General features: G+C 40.6%; 1 protein-coding gene across 1 annotated transcript in view; it reads right to left on the reverse strand.

Moving 5' to 3' along the window:
* tfdp2 (transcription factor Dp-2) overlaps positions 1-24,214 on the reverse strand; it is a 40,671-nt gene extending 16,457 nt beyond the window's left edge. Inside the window, exons 1-6 of the mRNA XM_004917830.4 lie at positions 24,006-24,214; positions 13,144-13,294; positions 1,449-1,573; positions 1,019-1,066; positions 674-836; positions 67-210 (exon numbers count right to left, since the gene is read on the reverse strand). Coding sequence (XP_004917887.1) covers positions 67-210; positions 674-836; positions 1,019-1,066; positions 1,449-1,573; positions 13,144-13,146 — 483 coding nt within the window. The 5' untranslated portion in view covers positions 13,147-13,294; positions 24,006-24,214. The remainder of the gene's footprint in view (positions 1-66; positions 211-673; positions 837-1,018; positions 1,067-1,448; positions 1,574-13,143; positions 13,295-24,005) is intronic.
* Positions 24,215-25,969: the final 1,755 nt, after the last annotated feature.

Genomic DNA, 25,969 nt, shown 5'->3' on the forward strand with positions numbered 1-25,969 from the left:
GAGTACCCTGACAATTTGGCCTATTCTTATGCCGGATAGGGAAAGAAAAAAAAAGATTAAAGTTACCTCCAAAGTTTCACACTCCTGGACTGAGTTAGAGGGTAACCCAATCCACTTAATTTCTTTCTTTTCTTTGGAAATAATATTCATTGCCATCAGAACATTCAGGGCATCATATACCCTCCTCCTGATGTTTTTTTGGTCATAGGCCTGAAGAGAAACAAAGCCATGGGATTTACATGTCAGTCAAATGCATGAAAACACTGAGCTCAAAACCTAAAAACAGACAGTTGAAATCAATAAATAAAGGTACACTCAATGATACTGCTGCTTGAGTATGAGGATGGCAGATTATTATTATTAATGGTAATTGTATAATGGTATTATGGTAGCCTGTCTGGGGGAAAAGAGAGGCATTTTGAACTTGCAAGAATAGTACTAGTGCTATTTGTGACTCATACGTAATGGCACCATTAGCGTTATAATTTGACCTTTTAAAAGGTCTTAAAAACACATCAAAACCCACCAAATACACATTTTACATTCTTACACTTTTCTATGTATTTTCTCATATTTTGGGACTATTACTATTTCCCTGGAATGAAACACATGCTGTAAACTTCGATGTAATTACATTACCAGCACACTGCCAACAATATCATTATACACTTACAGAATCAGTGGGCATGTGACCGGCAGAGTTAGTGAATTCCGCCACCAGCTCATCTGCTACTTCATTGTAGGATGTGGTCCCTTTGGTTTGAACCTTCTCACACACTTTCATGGAGAAATGCCGCAGGCCCTTTCCACTCTTCTCTCCTCTTTTGCTTCTTTTACTGGAAGGAAAAAAAAGAAAACAATGCCAGTGACATAAAATACAAACAGACAACATTAAACCTAGTGTGGTCAGCTGGTTTGTCTTCAGTTTTAATAAATACACCCCTATGTGTAATGTCTGCCAACACACAGCCTGGACAGCTCACTTATGTGGCGCATTAACTAATATTCATCCACATACCTTTCAGAAAAGTCCGATTCTATAAATTCTCGGGCACGCTTCCTGTCCCTAGGGAAAACAAGTATTTGTTACAAGGATTTGTAAGTATGGTCCCCATAAAGTCAGACATAGAGTAGCTCCAGCCAGCTTGACTCTCTAGTATCAGTGGTAAGCTGGGAATGACAGAAAAAGAGAGGCCAGAGAACAGAAGAGGAGAGAAAATTGAAAGACTGCAGAGCTAGAAGAATAAGCAGATATCTTACATAACAAGGCAGGGAACAACAGGAATACAATGAGATGGAAAGGTATGGTTGAAAGAGAAGATGATGAAGGGAGAACATGGGTGCTGGAATTAGAGCATACAGAGAAGGATACAAAAAAATAAACATATGAAATCTGAAAACTGTGGGGCATTTGGGGCACAGTGTGATATTTTAAGGAAGTGAAGTACCCTGGAATCCAGGTAGTGGCCTCTGTGATGTGGCTCTGGGTGACCATAGCTGAAGTGTTGGCAGCGTATGAACTCCCAATCAGAAGATCTCCTGCTGCGCTCAGCCTCTGGGGGGTGCTTATAATCTGAAAGTAAATTACACAAATTGAAAAATATTATAGTACCCACAGACCGGCAGTAATAAAAATTCCATTACTTACGTGCCATGTCTATAGAGCTTTATCATCTAGTGTAGGTTATGTCAGAAACATATTGATAGCATACAAAATTTATCCAAATGTTCAGTATTCCACACATCATTGGCCCATCACTAACATTTATTTTTATGACATTTTTCCTGCCACTACCCTTAAGGCAAAATCAGGGGTAGGTTGATATCAGAGAGGCTCAGGGATTCTCACTGTATACGTTTGCAACGTAGCTTGCTGGAGAAGCCTGGGTACTGGTGCTAAAAGCTATAGTGGCAATGCACAAATGCTTTCTGTAAAAGGTTTATATGGAAGCCAACATGTGACAATTCCTGGACTTGTTAAATGAGGGCCCAAACCTCTTTGGCCCATGGCGCACTATGCATGCCAGAATATTTTTGCCAGGTGAATTGCCCATCACTGCTAATGGTGAAACAAGTCTCTCCGACTACGAGAATCATCTGGCATGCCAGGGACCTTAGGGGAAGAAATTACATGGGGTGATTATAGGGCCACAAACACATAAGGGATGATGTGGCCAACTGATAGCTACATTCAGAAGGTGGAACTTGATTTTAGAAACACAGAAGCACTGCTGTGACTTTCATTCAAACTGCAGACACCCAGCATGCCTATAAATGTACAAATACATGGCCTTGGTATGGTAAACTGTGGGTACCATGCCAGATTTTAGAATGAACATTCCACAGCACGTAGGGGCACTTATGAGGTTAACTGAACTAAGCCAGAAACACACAGCAGGTGCTTAGACACTAATGATGTTCACATGGCAGATCCAAAACCAGTCCACTCCCTCTGAATCCAGCCGGTCGCCCACTTACCAGGCCCCCAGGGCACAATGCACTGCTGTTCTTGGCTGACCCTCAGCAAACACTCCACTTTGATCTCCACCGGAAGCTAAGCTACAGTTCCAGGCTCTGATGATAAGCATGCAGGTCTCAGGGATGCAAGAAAGCCATGGGCTGGAAATGACATGCTCCTCTATTCTGGCTCTGCCCTTGTTTATAACACACAGCCTACAAACCTCACGTACCCTCAGCCATGAATTCCAAAGTTCTACCTTGGAATTATAAACCCAAATAAATACCTTCATGTTAAGGCCAAACAAGCGACTTGCAATTGCACTGATGTGACCTTAGTTATTATCTCTGTTCCTGTGAGGGCCACTGAATACGGCATTAACCCAAAATGATTGGGCATTAAACTGCCTGTAAGATGCCCCCAGAAGGTCAGTATAATCTGAATTCAATCACTTGTGCACCGTTCCTTTATATATGGAACATGATCTAAAGCGATTTTATGGGTTTGAATTTTGTTCAGCCAGGCACTTGGAGTTGGCCAAATTTTGCCAGAAAAGGCTAAGGTTTGGCCAAATGCTGAACAGAATCCAGATTTCGGTACAAGCTAAAAACAACTTTACCGGAACAGTCACCTTGATAAAGCAAGGTGATATACAGAGAAACTAAAATGTCTTCACCCTGCATCTAATCTTAAAAATCATTTAGGCTGAGAGACTTAACTACTGCTTTGAGACTACCTAGGTAGGACAGTACTACCGTACAGGTTGGAAAGCACTGCTGTGAGATCAATGCCTGTCCCTGTGAGCAGCAAGCATAACAGGGGAATTGCAGGGGTCCTTGGTTCATTAACGTTAAATCAGGAAGCAAATACATCTGATGGGTTAGATGTCACTACCAACCCCCAGTGGTTAAGCTGTAGTTATCTGGGATACAAACCAACTGTTTTCATCCCCCCAAAGACTCACAGGCATGAGACACTAAATGATTAATTCCTAAGGTAGCAACTGATCATACTGAGCTAGGGCTGGAGAAATACTAAGGGGCTCCTCCAGCCAGTACACCTACTGTCTCAGGAGGCAGGTAGCTGAACTTACAGGACATCCCAGCCATCATGACATTAATATATTATACACATAATCAATAGGGTCCACTGTCCATGGTCCTGACTTTTTAGACCCCCCTCTCAAGTCCACCCAAAGAAGGCTTGTAAATATAACACACTTCAGTCAATGGTGGCTTTGGTTGGCACAATGGAAAACACTGAAACACATTTTTTTGTGTACCCTTTCCACCCAACCAATGGCCTTGCAGTGATAACTTTCAATGGCTTGTAAGTGTGAGCCACAGATGTAGGCAAGGCTATGCTTTACCCTAGCACCAGGGGGAACCTCAGCTCCATTATCTAAAGGGGAAATGTAAGTTTTGAATGAAAACTTAACCAACAGATAATTTAGATCCTAATAAGTGACTACTGTATTAATAGCTGCTATCTAGTGATGGTCTGTGCGCCACTCACTGATCACTGATCTAACTGTAACCAAAAGTATCAGGAGGTCAGGAGGAAATCCAAGAGAGACAAGCGTGTGAAGGTAAACAAAGGTAATTATCCCAGGGTACTACCGTAAATAAGCTTTGCTCTGTGACTGCCAAACCTCTTCACTTGGTTTTTCAAGATTCATTGAAGTCTGGCATGGTGCAGAGAGACTGGCAAATTGCTAATGTGATGCCACTTTTCAAAAAGGGATCATTTTCGGCCTGAAAACTATAGGCCTGTTAGTCTGACATTAGCGGTAGGAAAGTATTTGGAGGGGTTAAAAAGGGTTAAGATATTTGAATACATTGAAAAGTACAATACCATGAGTCTGTGTCACCGTGGTTTTATGCATAACAGATTTGCCAGACTAATTTAAATTTCTTTGATGAGAAGGTGAGCAGGAACCTCTACTCTGGGATGGCAGTGGATGACATCTACTTAGACTTTGCTAAAGCATTTTAAATTGTACCACACAGAAGCTTAATGGTTAAATCATGGAGCATAATATTTGTACTTGGATAGAGAACTGGCTGAAGAATAAATGACAATTTCGAGAGGACATGATTACCGTTTACATTAGAGGGTATTATAGACAGATAGCGGGAGATTTTTTTTCCTATAGAAAAGATCAATGCACCAGAGGCCATCCGTTTGGATTAGAGATACTGAACTTTCATTTAAAGCAGTGTAGGGGTTTCTTTTACAGTGAGGGTAGTGAGGTTGGGGAATGCCCTTCCTAGTGATGCTGTGATGGCAGATTCTGTTAATGCCTATAAGAGGGGCTTGGATGATTCTTGCACAAGCATAGTATCCAAGGCTATTGTAATACTAATATCTACAGTTAGTATTGATGCTGGTATATGGTTAATGTATGCGAGTGCATAGATAGTTCAGTAAGTGTGTGTATATATGTGCACTGGGGTTCATTTGGAGGGGTTCAACTTGATTGACTTTGGTCTTTTTTCAACCGAACTTCAGTATGTAACCATGTAACTATGTAAAGGTCGACCATCAACTATAAATCTAATCAATGGAAATACAGCAACAATCCCTGCTTAGGGGTCCCCATGCCCTACGCACCATCATAGCTCCATAATAATAACCATAAAGAAAAATCTTTAGCACACCACTTACATACATGTTCTCAAAGGGTGCTTCACTTCCACAGCCGCTCCCAAGCCTTTTCCATGTATCTTTGCAAAGGGGAAGAAGCACACCAGTGTGTCGGCAATGCCTTTAAATCATTTATTTGCAGAAATGAACAAACAGCACAAGCTTTTCGGGGTGACCCCTTCTTCAGGGATCACCCCGAAAGCTTGTGCTGTTTGTTCATTTCTGCAAATAAATGATTTAAAGGCATTGCCAACACACTGGTGTGCTTCTTCCCCTTTGCAAAGATCCATAATAATAACCTCTAGCTAAACAGGGTCATTTGAAGTCATGTACATGTCATAATATGGAAACAAATTATTCCCAATCAGATCCCTAATACTGTGAAAGAAAATACTGTCACGGCCGTCTGGCCTATGAAAAGCAATCAGAATGTTTGCCAGTGGTACAATCGCTGCCAGATTACCGCGGGTAACTTTACCTTGTGCCCCTCCTGCTCAGCAGGTTTATTAGAGGAATTATTTTCACATGTGCAGTCAGACATCCCCTGAGGTTTCTTGTTAGCAGAAAATGTTACCCACTGTCGACCTTAACCCCTTCTGCTTCACAAACTACTAACCCCCTTCTACTTACAGGGTAACAGAAGGGTTAAGTATTTTTCTTTATTATTGTTGATCTTCTCCCCTGTCCTTTAACAGTGACGCAGAGATTTCTATTGGCTACTCCTGGCTCAGAGACCCTACTCCTTCAATGCAAGCAGGTTTTACTGAGAACCTTATGGGGCAATAAAAATGGAGAATTCCATTTTATTATTTTAACACCACATTTGATATACTATATATACTCGAGTATAAGCCTAGTTTTTCAGCACCCAAAATGTGCTGAAAAAGTTACCCTCGGCTTATACTCGAGTCGGGTGCCATGTGTCCCTCCAGACTAGCACCCTCTGTCCTTTGTGTGCAAATTAGGCCACCCGCCACTAGACCCTCCAGTGCCCTGGCCCGCTCCCAGTTGCAATACTCATTTCCCCTTACGTGTCCTCCGGGATCGGGACTGCCGCCAGTTTGCCAATGTGCAATAGCATGGGGTAGTACTCATATTGTTTTTGTTGACGCTCTTCTCCACTTACAGAGCTAGTTTACTGTTGTTCTTTGAAATAAATGTTTAAAAACATATACCCCACTGATGCCTCAATTAATGTAATTTTATTGGTATTTATTTTGATTATTGAAACTTAGCTGCTGCATTTCCCACCCTAGGCTTATACTCGAGTCAATAAGTTTTTCCAGTTTTCTTAGGTAAAATTAGGTACCTCGGCTTATATTCGGATCGGCTTATACTCGAGTATATACGGTAAATGTCATCACTGTAGCAATATATATATTCCTGAAATATATACCAGTATATTCCCGAAAAATGTTGTATAAACTTTTTTTAAAAGAACATTCTATTTTCTCCAAACACAATAGACCTTTGATTTAATCTCTGGTTTCTGATTCGGCGAGCAAGGGATTGTTCTATTACATTTTCATGTGCGAGTAACAATGGTGGGATAATTATAGACCATAATGTTTCAGCACATCTGGAATTATTCCTGAACATTTCTTGCTTAGTACATGGGGAGAGCTGATGGGGTGCTACATAGCCACAAGACTCTAAAGATGAGACAGTGGTGCCACCTACAGGGCAGAGAGGGTTACATCACAATGGCTGCAATCCATGCAGTACATCTAGTAAGTTATTACAAACCTGCTTTTAGCTTAATATTTTTCGAATACAAATTAAAGCAGCTAAAGAAGAGGAAATTTAGGTCCCTGGTCCCAGAGTGACGAAAAGAAATTATTTTTTTTATATAGGGAAATACTCTGGGTGCCAGGGTTACTGGAATATGTTAAGCCAATTTATCCCTCAGAATCAGAACAGCTTGTATAGTGAGTGCCTCAATAAGCTGCCCCGGTGCAAACGAGTAGAGCTGGCCATACAATGAAAGGTACACTATTTTGGTAGTTCTTCCAGATATGGCCACCTTGAGGTGGGCAATATCAGATTGATCCAATTTGGCCCCATCAGATCACAACAACCAGGCTGTCAGAACAAGGACTGCATCAACAAGCCAACAAGATTTTTAAACCTGTCCATCTGTGTGAAATGACTCCAGCACACAGCAGGTACGATGCAAAATGGGGGCAATTCATGTTACTTGTTTTAAGCCTAGCAATTAGCATCAGTTTGCATTATACCCATGTGCTGGAGCCTTTTTGCAATAGACTCTTATCTGACTAAAGAGCAAACCCAATAAAAGACAGTAACATGCTGGCACAGGAAAGGGTGGGGTACTCCATACGAACAAATACAGCGGAGTTTGGGTGCTATATGCATCAAGTGAACACTTGACTTAAGAGAGATTTCCAACAGCAAAAATAAGTACTCCATCTTTAATAATAGATGACTCTAATGAGACCACACAAGACAATCTGTGAGGGCAGAATAGTTACTTTGTCAAGCAGAAGATTCACTATACTCGTGTATCATGCAGTCGCTTATATATGCGCCAAACAATGCATATACCCCAAACCATTGTTGCCATGCTTTCCTCTTGGAAGCTTGCCCTAACAAGCATGAGCCATACACTACACTAATTAGGAACTAAATGAGGTACCTTACTTCTACCTCCTAACACATTGTTTCTTAGGCTTTGGTCCTCATAAGTTGTAGGAGGCCCCAGAATCCTCTAACACAAAATCAATGTTTTGATGTTAAGAAATAGGGTGCCAACAGCTCACGTTATAAAGAAAACTAGTTCCTTGTGCCAAAATGTTAAACTACAAATCAGATGGCAAAGCACAGCCCCCTCAGTTATGTGTGTCCTGACTGTTGAAGTTTGGACACAGACAACCTGGGCACCCAAAGGTTAGGGTATATTGAAAACAGACCAGCTGGAAGAGAATATAAGTGGCCTTATGTGTTCCTTGACCGACAGGATTTACCAGCCTTCTTGATCAATATCAGATGTTGGTCGTGGAGGCCATCATTTTGAACCCCATAAGTGGTAGCTTAGTCTAAAAGCATAGCATGAAGGCAACTGTACAATAATGATAATGTGCCTGTGTAAGCCACTGTCAGAGTAATTGTTTGGTTTAAGGTCCTTAAGCAATGAATTCCATACTGTTATACAGAGGGGCTGCTGCAAGATGCTATAGACAGTTATTATTATTATTATTTATTTATAAAGTGCCAACATATTCCGCAGCGCTGTCCAATAAGTGGGTTTCATACATTGGACATACAGAGTAACATATAAAGCAATCAATAACCGATACAAGAGGTAAAGAGAGCCCTGCCCAAAAGAGCTTACAATCTACAAGGAGATAGTTACTATTTATTGGGCACGTGGTGGCTGTTTGGGCCTCTGTGTACTTGAGAACATAAGAAGTAATGAGAACCTGTAGATAATTAGTTAAAAGTATGTGAATGGGTTTATCTAGGTTTTATAAAATGATATTTTGGGTTTGCACACTGTATATATGTAAATATACACAACTGTTTGTTTGTTAGGTCATTGGAACACAGAGCACATCAAAGAGACCTCAAGTGCAGAGTTCCTGTGTGTCACACACCTGCCACTAGCAGCTGTTAAACGGCACATCCTCCCTGTTTCAACTGAACTGAACCACTGCCTCCTGCTATAATCAGCTTTATCCTTATGTACACCATAGGAAATGATCAGTGAGATCAGCAGAACAGGACCACAGACAAAAGCAGATGTACCTTATACATAGCACCCGTTAGTGGGTGCCCATGACCACAGTGTTTTTAAAAGAATTTTGTGTCTCCTTTGTGTGCCCAAATAATACTTGATGTTCACACTCTTAGGGTGATGGCCCATGGGGAGATTAGTCACCCAGGGTTAAATATCTGCTACCGCGGGCAGCTAATTTACCCAAAATACCTTCCCACCAGCAAAAATGTGAATTGCCATTGGGAAGGCATTAGAGTCACAATACAACGCGTATACTTTTCCAATGGCGATTTGGTGTATTGCTGGCTGAAAGAGATTAGCATTCCGCGGTATCCGAGATAAACTGCAGGCAACTAATCTCCTCATGGCCCATTAACCTAAGGGTTTCCTGTAGGAGGAAATTGGTGCGACTTCAGATAACGAAGCAACGCATATGCCTTCCCACTGGCGATTCACTTTATTGCCGGTGAGAAGACATCTCTCTGTGGGCCATCACTCTTAACTGTGAATTTATAGCAACATGCTTATTTGTCTGCTGACAATGCATTTCCCATTAGCCACTTTTTTGCCAACATCACGGTACAAGCTCTGGCAGCCATTCTTGCTCCTGGAGCACATGCTACAATGGCCCTCTCTTTCTCAGTCCTGAGGACAACTACTCTAGCCATGGAAACCAAAACTGGTTAAATGGGAATGTCCAGCTATTTCTGTATGACCCTAAGTACAATGGAATATAAATGACTCAATGAGAGCAGGAGTACCTGCTTTCTCTGCATTTCTAAAGTTATTCATTAACGAAAGCAAAGATTCCTTCCAATGCAGGAACCCATAGCAACCAAACAGATCTTTGCTTTCATTATTCCAACGGCACTTTACCAGTAAAAGTTAACTGCTGTTTGGTTACCATGGGTTACTAGAGTGTTACTACAGAATATCTTTTATATCCCTAATCTACTTCCCTCATTCCAGCATATGGCACACTGTTGTCTGTAATTAAAAACCTTACCCACTAGAACACTCTGAAACACTATACTTATCTGCCATAACGCACAACAGCTCTGAAGTAGCGTGCATCTATGGAATGCCATCCTTACTCCCATAACAAAGCATATCTGGAATCCTTATTCCCATAACAGTGCATAGTTGGAACGCTATCCTTATTCTCCATAGCAATGCAAAGCTGGAATCATAACCTTAAGATGGCCATAAATGAGCAGATCTAGTACACTCTCTTACCAATCAGTCCATTGGTAATACAAACGTTACGGCCACCATTCTATTGTTATGATCAGGACAGCCAAGAATGAAGAGGATGTGTGGCTCATTTTCACTTGCTCATCTGCCAATGCACCATACATTGGCAGACATAGCCTGTGGGCAAATGTAATTTTCAAACCTGCTGATGCCCAAACTGGCCAATATCCACAGTGGTCATATCAGTGGGCCAACGAACACATACTAATAATCTTTATCTGTGCGAATAGCCAGAGACAGTGTGTCTCTCTGATATGCCATCTTTAGCCTCCATAATATATAGGGTCTGTTATCCACTGCACTGTATATGTGGAATACCAGTCACCCATTGTAACAGCATATATCTGTAATTTTATACTTATCATCCATAACAAAGTATTTCTCTGCAATGCTATCCTTATCCATTGTAGCTGTGTATATCTAGAATGCCATCCTTATCCATGGTAGCTGTGTATATCTGGAATGTCATCCTTATCCATGGTAGCTAGGTATATTTGGAATGCCATTTTTATCCATTATAAATGTGTATATGGGCAACTAATATTACCATAAGAAGTATGGCACACCTGTATATCTGGCAAAAATTTACAGGTACCTTGCTACAAAATGGAGACGTACAAATCTACTTGTGTGCCATTAGGATTGAGCACACAGAGCCACCATATAGATTCCATCTAACCCTATCGGGGGGCATTTTATAGTAGGGGAGTTGCACCCACACTGCATAGCTGTGGGGCATCACACCATGTTGAATCACTGCTTACTAAATCCCAACTAGCAGCTAATGGATAAAAACATTTCTCTTGTACCTATGGTCTTTTCTTAGCGGAGGCACAAAATTATCTCTTTTTTTGTGTAATCTGTATGTTTATTGTATACATATTTCTTGTACAGCTCTGTAAGATGGGCATACACTGAAAGATACTCTCATTTGGCAGGATCATTAACAGAGTGGATCTCACCTTGAGGTGGGCGATATTGGCTTGAACAGACTGTTTGGTCCTCGGCCCGAATTATTGAATTATAATTGCTGCCAAGCAGGCTTTTGGATTGGGGACCATATCAACAATTTTCCAATGGGAAACCTGCCTAGTCAACACCTGGCCAGTTTTCATCCAGATATTGGTCAGAGGGCCCCATACAGGGGCTGATGAGCTGCCAATTTGGTCTGCCAGCAGCTTTTATTGGCCGGTATATGGCCACCTTTAGTCTTTCTTTGTGTTGCTCACAGTGAGCTTCAATTGTTGGGTATTTATTAAGAGAATTCAGTGCTACAACTGTGGTTAGCCGACAGGTGAAAGCACCTTCAGTTGGTTAATATTAAATGGGCATCATTGGGGTAGTTCCACAGACAGATCAGTATGTCCTTGTCAAAGGCCGGTGCAAAAGTTTATATCCCACCATCATGAAGGAAATGATACACAAAACACTTTCCTGTTTGCTGCATCCATACAGCCCCCTGCATTACTGTCCCAGAGCAGCCCTACCCAAACAGTAAATGACTTTATGTAAGAGTTTTGTCTCTAACCAATATATTGTTATCAGAGTTATCCTCTGCTGCAGACATTTCCAGTATCTGGTATCTAGAGAGCACAGTTCCGCCCCAGGGTATCGTCCTTGCTCATTACAGCATATGGTGCCTCCCCAGAGTTTCCTTCCTCTCTATGGCAATCCTCACGTACCTAATAACAGCTAGTTAGCACCACAATGCAGCCTGTGTGAGTGGAGGTTATGCTACAAGGCAGTGACACATTCAGGAGCATACAAATACTATTAGGATCTATATCTACATTAATATCTGAAAATCAGCAAAAAAAAAAAAAAAAAAAAAAAAAAAAAAAAAGGCTTGCATTAAAAATATACTCTATTCACCAAGATGCAACATCTTTCTAGATGTAATTCTCCCTCTCTCTGCACCAGTACCAAAATCATAAATTCCACTTTTCATCCCAGAATCCTCTTGGTCCTGTCTAATGAGAAGCAGACTTATGGAAAGAGTAGTCAGTGCGAGCACCCTCAGTAGTTTATTGCAACTCTGGACCAGTCATCAAAGGGTAAAGAGGGTAGCAGTAGTGTAGTGAGCTCAGTCTTTGATAGGACCCTGAATACCAGCATTTTGTACTGTACATAATAGCATGGGAGCGCTCCAAGCGGCTCAGCTGTAAAAGGCTCGGTTAATAAAGTGACCTTCTCAGGGTGGCTCTGTCATACCAATAATAATAGGGCCCAGGCATTGACACTTGGGGCAGAGTCTTCTGTAAGGAGGCACAAATTCAGAAAATTAAGAGCAGAAGGTGTCAAGAGTGGGGGATCCCAGGAATAGAGGACAAGATGGCAGTAGCAAAGCCTCTTATAAATAATGCACGACCTGCCATACAACAGTTTTAAATTAAGTATGCAGCTGTTTTGCCACGAACCATGATTGGGGGCAGTATTTAATTGAAGTCTGAGGAAGATATTCAATTATACACTAGTAAGCTAGTATGGCTACACCAGCTTCTAAATATAATAAATACAAACAGAGGTAAATAACTCTGCACAGTATAATTATGGGACCCATTACCCGGAAACATGTTATCCAGAAAGCTCCTAATTTTTGGAAAGCCAATTCCCTTAGACTCCATTTTTATCAAATAGTTCACATGCTTAAAATTATTTCCTTGTACTTGATCCTTACTAAGAATTAATTAACCCTTATTGGAAGCAAAACAATTCTATTGGGTTTATTTAATTTGTAAATGATTCTTAAGTAGACTGAAGATATGGTGATCCAAATTATGGAAAGACCACTTATCTGGAAAATCACAAGGTCCCAAGCATTCTGCATAACAGTTCTCATACCTGTAAATAACCATGGCTTATTAACCATAAATAGTACAACAGAAAGAAAGTGAACTCTTATACAGAGAACCATTTTTCATTAAAATATTTTTTTTTAACATTGCAAAATGGCCCCACACTAATTACATGTTTTTAATTTTAAGTGAATTTAAATCTTTATTAACCCAGGCAAGAAAGAACAATGAAACAAAAGAAATCAGTGACTCACCATTTGGAGCTTGGCATTCAGATATACTGGCACCGGGGAAATCAGTCTCAGGCGAGGGCAGGAACAAGCTAAAACTCAGACAGAGGACATTGGAGAGACAAAGGGCAGATACTTCTGTTAGCAGAGGTGCTTCCTAATAACATCTGGGTTCCTGCAAGAAACAAACCTGTGTTTTACTGGAACGAAGGAAAACCAGCACAAAGGCTTCAGTAAGGGGCACGGACAAGGGCACCTGATTCGCTATTCAGAGAGTTTTATTTTCAAAACGTGTTAAAGTGAATTGATCCTGATTCTACAGCAGATAATAAGCCAGATCCCCGGGCGTGGGTGATAGAAGAGTTCAAATTTCATGGTTTCAGAATGAAGTGGTATAGTGTTTCGTGCTGACTTTCATTTTCGCTAACTCAACTTAGCTCTAAACAAGCTCATTACAGTGGTTTCACAATTAAAGGAACATTGCTGTCACAACAAAAATCGGTCTACTTGAACCTAAAGATTAACTTCACTTTTCCTTTATTATTTCTTTGTTCAGACGGGGAGATGGGGATCCAAGTCACACTCTTGCAAGAAGTGCAAAAGGTGCACACAACTGTATACATTTATAGCTCTTAATCAGAAAAGTGCACACTGGAGAACCAAATCAATCAAGTGTGATTCTTTATTGTTTCATATCGCAAGACATTTGCAAAAGCACCTGATGAAGGATCAGTGGATCCGAAACAAGTTGTGCGGTATGAAACAAAAAAGAATCACACGATTGATTTGGTTCTCCAGTGTGCATTTGGAATTCTTGCAAGATGAACCTACACACTGTTTAAAACAAGGATAGGACTTCATCAATCAGTTTATAGCTCTGCTGCCCTGAGATGCCTTGGTGAGGAACACAAGGATGCCTACTTTAAAGGTAATAACATATCAGGAACGGCTACTGCACACATGGCCTTTGTTGCTGGTGCCCAGACAATTCTTGGCTAATAATCACAAGCCCAGGCTACTTACAAAGCTTCCCACTGATATCTACTATAAGCCATGCATGGTATTGCCCAATTCCTATTGCTAGAGGCTGACTGCAATTTTTTTACTGATCCTAATTTAAGTAAAACCACTTCATGCTGTAAAAACAGTAAATTAAGACAGAGATGGGAAAGAAGCTACTCATTTCTGTATGCAAATATATAAAAATATGAAAAAAATATGGGAAATGTCACATTTGGAGCAAATACAATGGCCTTAATAAAAAAGTCCAATCAAAGATATGTCAAAGAAAACACACAGTGGCAACTAGTTATGAATGATTGACGGGCCACATTAAAACACATTAAAAGGGGCAAAGCAGAATAGACACACTGCATGGCGGGGCGTAATGGAAGGAAAGTCAAGGTGTGCCGTCCTTGTATTGGGGGCAGTCAGAGAAGAGCACTGCGCACGAGGAAGCAAGAACTGAGTGCACCGCATTCCCAAAGGCAGTGCATTATACATTATCTTTAGCCAAGCTGTATGCCTTTAGATGAAAGCTTCCTCAGTCCATTTGCTCATTAATTACATAGAAATATAACAAGATAATTAGCAAATTCTATCAGCCCTCCCAAACAGGCTGCAGCTATCAGTGCTACCACTGTCCTGGATAGACCTTGAATGGTAGAAGGGTTTATTGCATTTTATTACAACTACTTGTTTCTATTTGTATATATTGTTTATCTTTTTGAGCTAAAAGGGCCTGAACAAATTATGTAGACAGGGCCATCCAAGTCTATTAGTCCTGACAACTGAATATAGGTAAAGAGCTGCTTGATGGATTATGAAATGGAGCACTAATGAATGGCTCACATTCAGATTAGACTAACCAACCCTTCATTGGGTTCAATGGTTATAGCACTGGGTCTTCTCATTTTAAATCAATATCTGAGGTTTTGCCAAGCTACCTAAGGCTAGCTGTTTTTAAATTTTCTGTGTAGCCCCACCCCACGGTAAATATACTATAGATCCAAATATATTTAGGAGAATATAACCCAAATCCCAACCCAACTTGCATCCAGGCTGGACGTCGAGTACTTTTGACACCATAGTGGGACAAGGCTCACAATTTGGGAACCTATGATTCAGAACAATAGAATCCATACAATATGTATAACATTTGTGGGAGAACCCTGTGATATAAACAGCAAATCAGAAAGTAGATAGCTGAAGTGCTGGAGAAGGGCAGGGCTCACAGCCTGAAGGCCATTTGTGGAAAGTTGAAGGGAGATTCTATAACCTTATTATAAGCTAAAACTTGAACGTTTAAGGGTACTTGGATTGATAAAGTCTGACAACCACTTCTGTAGAAAAGTACCAATATAGAAATTTGGAATTTAAATGTATCCACCAAACAACTGCCTGGCTATTTTTTTGGCCTTTAAAACAAAGAAGGATATAGTGACTTATTCCCGAACTCTGGGTAACAAAATAGTGAAAAATTCCAGGTTAATAAATTCAAGACCTATTCCTGTGTGGCATAAGAACTCTACAGGGCAATATTATTATTATCACCACCAAGTACCGTTGAAACTGTGTTTCCTAACAAACATTTTTCAAGTGGGAGCAAGTTCCAAGAACCTGTTCCCTGTAAAATGTAGGTCACGTTCCTGGTGGTGACATTGTTTTGCTGTGGGATAGAATCTGTGACCATTCATAATAGCTTGTTGACTTTTTTTTGTACAGTCACTAAATAAACCTTAGTGACAATGGCATTTGCTATTCTAGCATGCCAAAATGACCCACCTTGGATAAGTGAGTACATTGCTAACTGTGCTGTTACTCTAAGTGAAAGAGTTATAGACTCACAGAAGAATGTGGTCATTCCACCCTTTAATAAAGCACTAGTGAGGCTCCATCTATATAATAACAAAAGCACTGGAGAGGCTCCATCTACATAGTATAATAAAAAGTGCAGGTTTAGTACACAGTACACAAACCAGCCATTATAGAAGCAGAGAAAGTTGACAGCATGTCAATTAAAGAGAATAAAGAATCAGTTATAATGATAGTCTGGCCAAGTTAGGTTTGCTTTCATTAGAAAGAAGATGCTTACATAGGAGGAATATGAGCCCAATCAGTCTACATACATATATATATATATATATATATATATATATATATATATATATATAAGGCTGAACCTTTTTTACCTGTGAGTAACTACCAAATATAAAAAAAGAGTTGTGGAGCAACACAAGCATGAAAAAGGTTCCCGTTGGTGCCAAATGCAGGCTGTAACTGGCTATTTTGTAGCCCCTATGAGGAACAGCAGCCTACAGGGGGTTGTGCCTGGCAATACATCTGGTTTTTATGCAACCTAAACCTGACTCCAAGCCAGGAATTCATAGATAAACACCTTCTTTGCGGCCACTGAAAGCAACATCCAAGGGGTTGATGCTCATGATCCACTGGTTGGGAGTCACTGATGTAAAAGGACCATAAAAAATGATCTAAAAGACTCATGGTAGTCTCTTGGTGGTATTTCATTTTACCTCTGCAAAGCAATTGCATAGAGTGAAAGATGGTGTGAGAGGCCTTCAGGCCAATCATGGTAAATGCAGGCAGTTAGGAGAGAAACATATCGCCATATAAGTGCAGATGCAGTCCTCGTCCCAACGAGATTTTTAAACTTTCATGATATCTGGCCAAAAATCTGGACGAGCTCATACATAGGCAGATAAATTGCTGATTCAGTCTGAAGGGCTGAACCAGCAGCTAAAATCTGCCCATGTATGGCAAGCTTTAAGATATCTGTACACCAAGATCCACTCGTTTGGTGACCGAGTTGGGTGATATCGGAGTAACCCTTGGGCCAAATGATCTGATTACAACAACTGGAATATGAGCTGTTTAAGCAAGGGCAGCATCAAAGAGCTGATGAGGTCCCTAATCTGATGAGAAACTTAATCATGCCTGATTGACATCTGGATGATTTTCGACCAAATATCAGGTAGGCACATCAGGGATACCCATACATTGGCTGCCAAATCGGTATGAAGGATTTAAAGGAACAGTAACACCAAAAAATGAAAGTGTATAAAAGTAACTAAAATATAATGTGCTGCTGCCCTGCACTGTGTTTGCTTCAGAAAGTCTACTATAATTTATATGAATAAGCTGCTATGTAGCCATGGAGGCAGCCATTCAAAGGAAAAAAGGCACAGGCACATAGCAGATAACAGATAAAACACTATTGTATTCCACAGAGCTTATCTGTTATCTGCTATGTACCCTGTGCCTTTTCTCCTTTTTTCCAGCTTGAATGGCTGCCCCCGTGGCTACACAGCAGCTTATTATATAAATTATAGTAGTGTTACTGTAGCAAACACACCAGTTTTACCAGTGCAGGGCAACAGTGCATTATATTTTTATTACTTTAAAGCTCTTTCATTTTTTAGTGTTACTGTTCCTTTAAATCTGCCTGTGTATGGCCACCTTTAGTTGGCGCTATTGGTTCAGATTTTGGCACTAAACAGAAACAATACTAATACCTGGACATTAAGCTTTCACAGTCACTGGTTGGCTTAAAGTAATGTAATAAAGATACCCCTGAGTCACAACATTGGGTTATGATTGCTAGACTGGCAGCCTTTCATTTACAAATTTTGGGTAACCAGCATTGGCCCACGTGTTATCTTTTTAAAAAAAGATGGAGCCACTAGTGTTAGTTGAGGCTTCCTAAATTTGTTTCATTCACCACTTTCGTCTTTGCTGTAACACTAGCTGGGGTGGGCAATGGGCCAGTCGAAGCAATACTGTAACACTCTGAGTTCTGCACCCCAGGTCCCAACTAGAGAATTAATGGATAAAGGGCAATTTCAATTGACTATGCACCACAAAATTTTAATTCAGATTCCTGCGGTACCCCATAGAAAATATTGAGAACAGACGGACAAAATAAAAGGAAGAATATTAGCTCCTCCTAATTAGGATACAGAACCCCACTTTCTCTTCACTAATAAGCTTTGCTCAGTTATAAGCAGAAATATGTGCAAGCATTCAATGAGCTGATGGAAGCAGACACTGACAGGTTTACCACTCTTTTGGAAACAAATGCCAGCCCTCCTACCTTTGTTATCTCCTTCATATAAATGACACTGGCACCAGCTTTCATTTTGACCAGCTAGGCCGGGAAAACACCAGGCAGGTGGCAACCCTAGGCACTGAGAGAGCATTCACTAAAGACACGCACATTTGCCTGAAAGGAAATGAGCAATACAAAGTTTCCTGCAGCCTGAAGACACCCAGCATATGCAGCAGAACATTCTCCGTCAGCTCCCCAGCTGTTGCATGGCAGCCCTAGCAAGCAGCAGGGCATGCTGGGAGAAAGATTTCAGCAACAGCTGGGCAGTGAGAGACTTGACTCATTCTCTTCACAAAATGACCTTCAGCCTCACAATCCACATCTGCCACCACACACTAATGCCTTTTTATTGGGCGTGTGGGTGGGGGAGCACCACACGAGTGCTGTGATTACAGACATGGCACTTTTACATTGAGCAGTGACGATTATTACCCTTATGTGTAATGTAAAGGGAAAATATGGATGCCCTGTTCACCTACTAATATTATTAAACTACAACTCCCCAATGGCTTTTAAAGATAGTAACACACACTTCACTACACAATGTAATGTGTAATGAGTAATGTTCTGGGTACAAAATAAATCAAACGGAATATATACCTTATCTGTAAACACCCTAATATTAATATATCATTGCCATATTGCTTACTTCTGATTATATTTAGACAATACAAGTATGGCGCGTGTTATCCAGAATGCTCTAGACCTGGGGTTTTCCAGATAAGGGATCTTTCCGTAATATGGATTTCCATAACTTAAGTCTGCTAAAAAGTCATTTAAATATTGAATAAACCCAATAGCATTGTGCTGCCCCCAATAAGGGGTAATTATATTTTATAGTTGGGAACAAGTACAGGTACTGTTTTATTATTACAGAGAAAAGGGAATCATTTAACCATTAAATAAACCCAATAGGGCTGTTCTGCCCCCAATAAGGGGTAATTATATCTTAGTTGGGATCAAGTACAGGTACTGTTTTATTATTACAGAAAAAAAGGAAACTATTTTATAAAATTAAAATGAATTGCTTGAGAGATGGCCTTTCAGTAATTTGGAACTTTCTGGATAACAGGTTTCCGGATAAGGGATCCCATACCTGTACTAAACATTTCATAGACCTAAAAAAAAAACAGCACCCCACAGTGTGCTGCTACAGTTCGGCCAAACTTGCCTTACCTCAGCCAGTCACACAATATGGTAAGACATACTAACACAGCAAGCTTTTAAGCAGAGCACAGCACTAAATATACTACTTTCATGCGGCCACCATTTTGACTGATGTACAGGTGAGGTGTATGTGCCATCAACACAGGGCAGCACTTACTGATGCGTGGCAACAAACGTTTAACGGCAGCTCCCTACTCTCAGGATTGGGGAAATGGTTCTTACATGGAAGGCAGTGAAGTGTGTAAGTGGTGTCTTTTTAACCTACTAGACAACATTTTTTTATTAGCTTTTACCACATAATTTACAATAGCATTACTGGTTTAAGCTTGAAAAGTCAAGTACCTACTTACTAACAGCACAGGTCCTTCACATTTTTACACACAAGGGCATTTTGACTGCCTCTCTCTGCTTTTGATAATGAGATCTTTGAAAAACACCCCATCAAATCACACAAAAAAGTTTATGGCCAGATTACAAAGCTGTTCATTTGTATTTTTTATTTTAATAAGTGTTCCAACAAATGTTAGCTTTACTGATTTGCAAATATGTTAATTTATGAGTATGATGACACTGCCATAGTAATCTCCACTAAAGCTGCTGTAAAAAGCAGTAGTGCCTTTATCTACTGGAATGATACAAAATGGTCTGTTGTGCCCCTACCATGGAAAACAGCAAGTACTCCTAATACTAAATAATCCAAATCCCTTGGTTTATAGTCACCAGCACAGGACCATCTTGCTTAGTTTCACACTGTGCTGCCAGAAAAAATTATTACCAGCCATTCCTTCTATGCACCAGGTGAGGTGCAAGAAGGAAGCAGCTTATTGCATGCCCAGAACATTCCTTCACTGTAAATTTTAACTTATACTACAACATTGGGCACACCAGGATAGGCATCTGTACAATATTAATATATAGAGTGTAAATTCTATTGAGTAAGCCCCTCTTTACCTCATGTATTAGTTATACATTGTTTTGTTGTATGTAATCTATAAATTTGATGTATACACTTTATTGCACAGCACTGTGGAATATGTTGGCACTTTTATTAAGAGTCTTAATATTAATAATGATAGTCATAAATAATAATAGGGGTCAGTGATAGGAAAATCCTAGATTCATAAATATGAATGGCAGCTGCCATGTTGCTTGCTCTGACTAATGCATTGATTTCAGGAAAACATCACCTTCTGTTTGTGACCACTAGATGGAGCTTTTCTATTACCTGCTCAGTTGCTAATCCTTGCAAAGGAATGTACTATGTGCTCATATTTTTTTCTCATTGAAAATATAATGAAATCATCCCTGTTTGCAATAATAATTTCATTATATTTAAGGGTGCATTGGGTTTGTGTATTATATGTAAAATGGCTGGTAGAATTAGCACATCCATTGCTTTGGGTCCATTGCACTTCCATTGTCTTCCAGTGTTATGTACTAAGTGCCCTCAAGTGAATAAACAGTTTGTAGATCTATTGACTTAAAAACAAGACAAAAACCTAACCAACCTGTCGCTACTACTGAAGACCAGATAATTAAGGAGGAGCATGACTAATGAATGTAGTTTAGCCTCAACTACATAACCATGTAAATATATCAAAAATGAATCTAAAGGCCACACAAAGAGAGAAGAAAATCCTGACCCTGGTGGGCTAAACATACTCCCTGGATGTCTTAGGGCAGCCCTTTGTGTGATTCTATAAATGGACCCACAATATACAGGAAGGCAGCCTGAGGATGCCACCTATGACAATAAGCACTGTCATAGAAGGGCACAGGCACATTCAGATGATTACCATGCTAAGTAAATGGGGGTGATTTTGTTTTTGTCCCCCACCCATGCAGCCAGGTGAGAAAATGCTAAAAACTGTATTATGAGTCTTTGCCACTTGCATAGAAATGTAGGGCATGCCTTTGCACTAACTTCATGTCTTCTATAGGCCATATGGCCCAAGATGCACCAAAGCTCTGCACTTTGTGCTCCTTCTCTATACCAGATAAAGAGAAAGCTTGGGAACATTTTAGTTACAACTCCTGTAGCTTAAACCTTAAGAACTTTACAGTTAAAATACATTGCTCTTATATGAAAAAGAATCCATAGCATATAGTACTGGAGTATCTACACTGGTAGATCTGGCAGGTAAGCAAAGAACTAGCTCCTAGTTCTAACTAAAAGAGTGTACGTTTTAAAGGGTAACTTTGTGGACAGATTGGCCCCTGGCCCACCAAAACTCAGACATTTAGCTGGGGCTGAACTGCCAGAATCCCCCTACCACAAAGAATTACACACAATCCCACATGCAAAGCCAAGGGATACTGCTGTACAGAACAGATATGAAAAAAAGAACAGAAAGCAAAGAAAGGGGCCAAGACAGAAACGTTGCCCCCTTTCACCATGCAATATATTATCAGCATTGCTTGGGGCCTAACAAAGCATAAACATTCTTAAATACTGCCAAAGAGTACAAAATATTAAGATTCCCATAGCGTATTAGACATCCTTACTTCCAACTCGTGTATAAATAAACCAAATCTGATTCAATAAGGGCCTCCTAATTGGTGTAAATAATACAGGGAATTAGGAAATGCTTGGAGCCAATAATGTAGGAGCAACTCTAGAAATGTTCTCACGCCACAAGCCATCAAACAAACATAGGACAAGCTGAAATATAAAGTCAAGATTGCCAGTATTTCCAAAATACAATGAACACTTCAAGTATAAAGGATACTGACTCCGAAATAGGAAATATCCTAAATGTGACTCAGTACGACCTTTAAAGGTAAGGCTTGAGGGACCTTTCACTCTGCCCCCTTCCCAACATAATATATTGTGGAACAAACCTAAAGCAAAAGCATTTCCAATCTGCAGCCTTCTAGCTGTTATTAACAGCAATTCCTGGCATCCTACCAATGTAGCTGGTGTTGTGGGGGTTTTAGTGCAACAATAGGAGGGCCACAGCTTAGATATGCCTAATGTACATTTGTGCCATATGCATCTTTCTACAGTGACCCCTACACAATACTGTGCATCATCCATTTCCCACGTGGGTCATGCAGCCCAATCAGTCCTGTGCTTAGCCTTAATTGTTACTACCATAACCAAACTTCCTACTGCAGCATTGTACTCTGTGCTGCACTTTCCTCTCCCAGGCTGCACATGTAGGCCAGGCCTTACCCAATCAGCACTGGGAGCAGCCAGCATGTGTCACTGATATGAGTGGGACTGATCAGGCAGCCCAGAGGAATGTCTCCTCCCTGCAGCAGCAGCAGCAGCAGCAGACAATGCTCTCGCCTTCATTAGCATACAGCTGACACTTAGGGCTTTTCATAGTGACTGTCCCACTGAGCAGCATGTGGCCCCAGGAGGCTGTCTGACCCAGGAAGCTGGCTCTATAGAACAAATGGGAGCCCTAACCCCCCCCCCCCCCCCCCCCCCCCCCCACACACACACACACACACACACTTTTACTACCAGTTAAAACTAAATGGCTTCTCTGACCATGGTAAAAGTTTCACACCAAAATGGTGTGACACAAAATGGAGGACTATGATAAATCAAGGTTCCTTAAAAAGCTAAAAAATAACCAGAATCCCCTTCTGTTTGTATACATTGTGCATTAAAGGTCCCAGAGAACAGCAGTGCACATTCTCCCTCACTCACACCCACCCTTATCCTGCTGCACAGGAAAGTACAATTAGCAAGAGAGCAGGGATGCTTGAGTTTCCAGAACAGACACAAGGCTCCACTTGTTCACTCCAACTGCACATGTGCACTACTACACACTATATACACTACTACGCACTAATAATCAGAACTCAGCATTCTAACCACAGGCCCATCACAATAACAAACTCCATCAGAAAAGCAAAGATTACCCATGAAAATTGTTGCATGCTCCATTGATCAGAAATTCCCAATATGCTGATGTGTGACTACAAAACCCTGCATCCCCTAATATCCTCTGACTTCCATGGAATGCAGGGGCTTTAGTTTCCCCAACAGCTGGTGGGCCCCATATTGCATATACCTGCACTGTATAACTACAATAACTTGCAGCAGCACAAAATTCAAGGATTTTCCCCCAAACATTGTGCTCAGTGTCTATGCATAGGAACTTCAAGTGGGGCATATATTGTACATATAAATAGGAGCAAGTTATTTTTTAATATTTCTATTATTGCTAAACCCACCATGGAATCAAACAGTGACTAAGCATGGCAAACACACACATATATATATATAGGTATAATTCATATATAAATACAATATAGCCTGATGCACTTGGAAGGGTTACTTAGTTGTAAGAGTTAAAACAATGGTGTATATGAAAATCTGTCATCCTGCTACATCTCCCCACAGCTCCAAGCAGTCCTGAGTACAAGCCCAGAAATCAGAGTGCAAAAGCAAGTAAATATGAGGAATATTATCCAATAAGTCAGCAGGGACTACCCTCCCCCCCAGGCAGAGCATGCTGCAGGAAATTAGTGCATTGTGTGGGACCATGAGAGCCTGGGGATCAGCATATATCCCAGTCTTAGGGGGGATCAGGTAAGTGGGAGGATAGAAGGGGTGACCCTTATGCAAGGGACCTACCTCAACACAGGACACGACTGGCTCACTATTCCCAGCTCACTACTAGAGCCACTCTTTGTTACCATTGCCTGAAAACTTGAAAATGAGGCAGGCATGAGCAACCGAGCGTCGAGCGCATCCACCGCGCACATCCGCGATCAGACCTAGCCAGGCACAATCAAAACAATTGGCATGTTATCTCCTGGGCAGGCTGAAGGTTGCTAGGAATTCTCAGGCATCGGCTGCTTCACTTACGTCATGGACTTTTAAACGGCAGAAGTCCCGGCGCAGTTTATTAGCCACAATCTTTAGAAGGTTACCCCGGCATGCTGGGAATTGTAGTTTAGGGAAACTGGCGAGGCTGATAGACAATGTTTACGGTTAGTGTGATTTGATAGGCTGTGCCTTTCAGCAGGAGGAAAATAAATCTCTGGGTTTTCTGCTGTCCTAGTGGGATAAATTGAGCATTAATGATTGTGATTATCCAGGCAATGTACTGGGCAAGGAGGGATGCTGGCTTATTTCAGATAATTTCAGAAGCAAACTTTAGAAGGAAAAATAAAGATGACTTTCTGTTTCATTAATAAGCAGCACTGTATGGCCATATAGCTTTATGTATGGGCAGATCATTACTTCCTTGCTTATTGGAAGCACCATGTTTATTGATTTTGAACAGACACACACCATACTAAGGACAGAAGATCACACAGTAAGATCATATGTGACTCATTGGACCGCAGACACCTAAATGGTGCTTTGATTGCCCCAAAAATCTCTATGCTTTGTGTGAAATCACCTACTAGAATGTAAAGAATGGAGGGAGACCATTAAATATCCAAAAGGGTAATGCTTGGGCCTTGATAGAGGCAGATCAACTATGGTAGGCCTATGTACAAATGAACTGCTGGCCTATCAACCTACCCACCTGTTGCTGAATAACTAAGGGTACACAAAATAATGTGCATAAAGTAACATGTATATAATTGGTTACTTTGCCTTCAGTTCATGACAGATGTAATGTAATAGTCTTGAAATGTATTTTTCACCAACGTTTTTTTCAGAATTGCTTAAAACCCCAAGGGGTGATTCAGGGTTGTGCCTTTCAGGTGGGGATTAGCTCTACATGACCTATAAAAGATTAAGAGTGTCAATGAGCAGATTAACATTCTCTTGTCATGCCTGAGGCAGAGGATATTGCCATGGTTTATTTCAATGTTTCTCTATGGGACCAGTCTGCCTTGTGCAAATTTTATCAGGCTTGAGTGGACACCTTGCCTCTTCTACATGATAATGACACATTTAAAATTAAAGTTGCAGAGAAATAGGCTAATTAATCACTCCTCACTGAAAAATATTTAGGAGAACTGTAGGTTAAGGTTTCCCACAAGATATTAATGCCAATGGGACTTGATCTCTGGTTAGTAGCCATGCTTACATTATGATACAATCAGGGGAATACTTTTTTACATTACAGCTCCTGACCTCACTTTAAAAATCAAAAAATCAACCTTTATACAAGGAGGTTAAAGAGTTAAAATGTAATTGTGTTTCCCAGGCACAAAGATTTTTTGAATGGCAGGAAAAGGGTTAAGCTAGTCATACCCCTCCCTTGTTGGTTTATCTGCTTGCCAGCAGAAGGCATCTGCAAAGTCATCCCCTATGGAACAGCATTTGAGTGGTAAGTACACAAAACACAAAGCTGTTTTTCTGCTAAGAAAGAACTTCATCCTGCACCACTGCGATAGCAACCGTTTGGTCTGAAAGAAAAAAAATATACCCAGGGCCTTAGTGATCCTCCATGTAAATATGTACAAATGATGTAGTTCTCCCCTGCCATGGAGTCGAAATGGTACTGCAAAGATTAGTCTGTAGTAATTATAGTTATTCATCCACATTTGTTTGATACTCATGTTACACAATGTGGGTTTTAATGTAAAGACTGATACTCTTCAGTAACTAATTATGGGCTTGTAGGTGCAATACAC

This window comes from Xenopus tropicalis, chromosome 5, assembly GCF_000004195.4.
Source record: "Xenopus tropicalis strain Nigerian chromosome 5, UCB_Xtro_10.0, whole genome shotgun sequence".
Lineage (NCBI taxonomy): Eukaryota > Metazoa > Chordata > Amphibia > Anura > Pipidae > Xenopus > Xenopus tropicalis.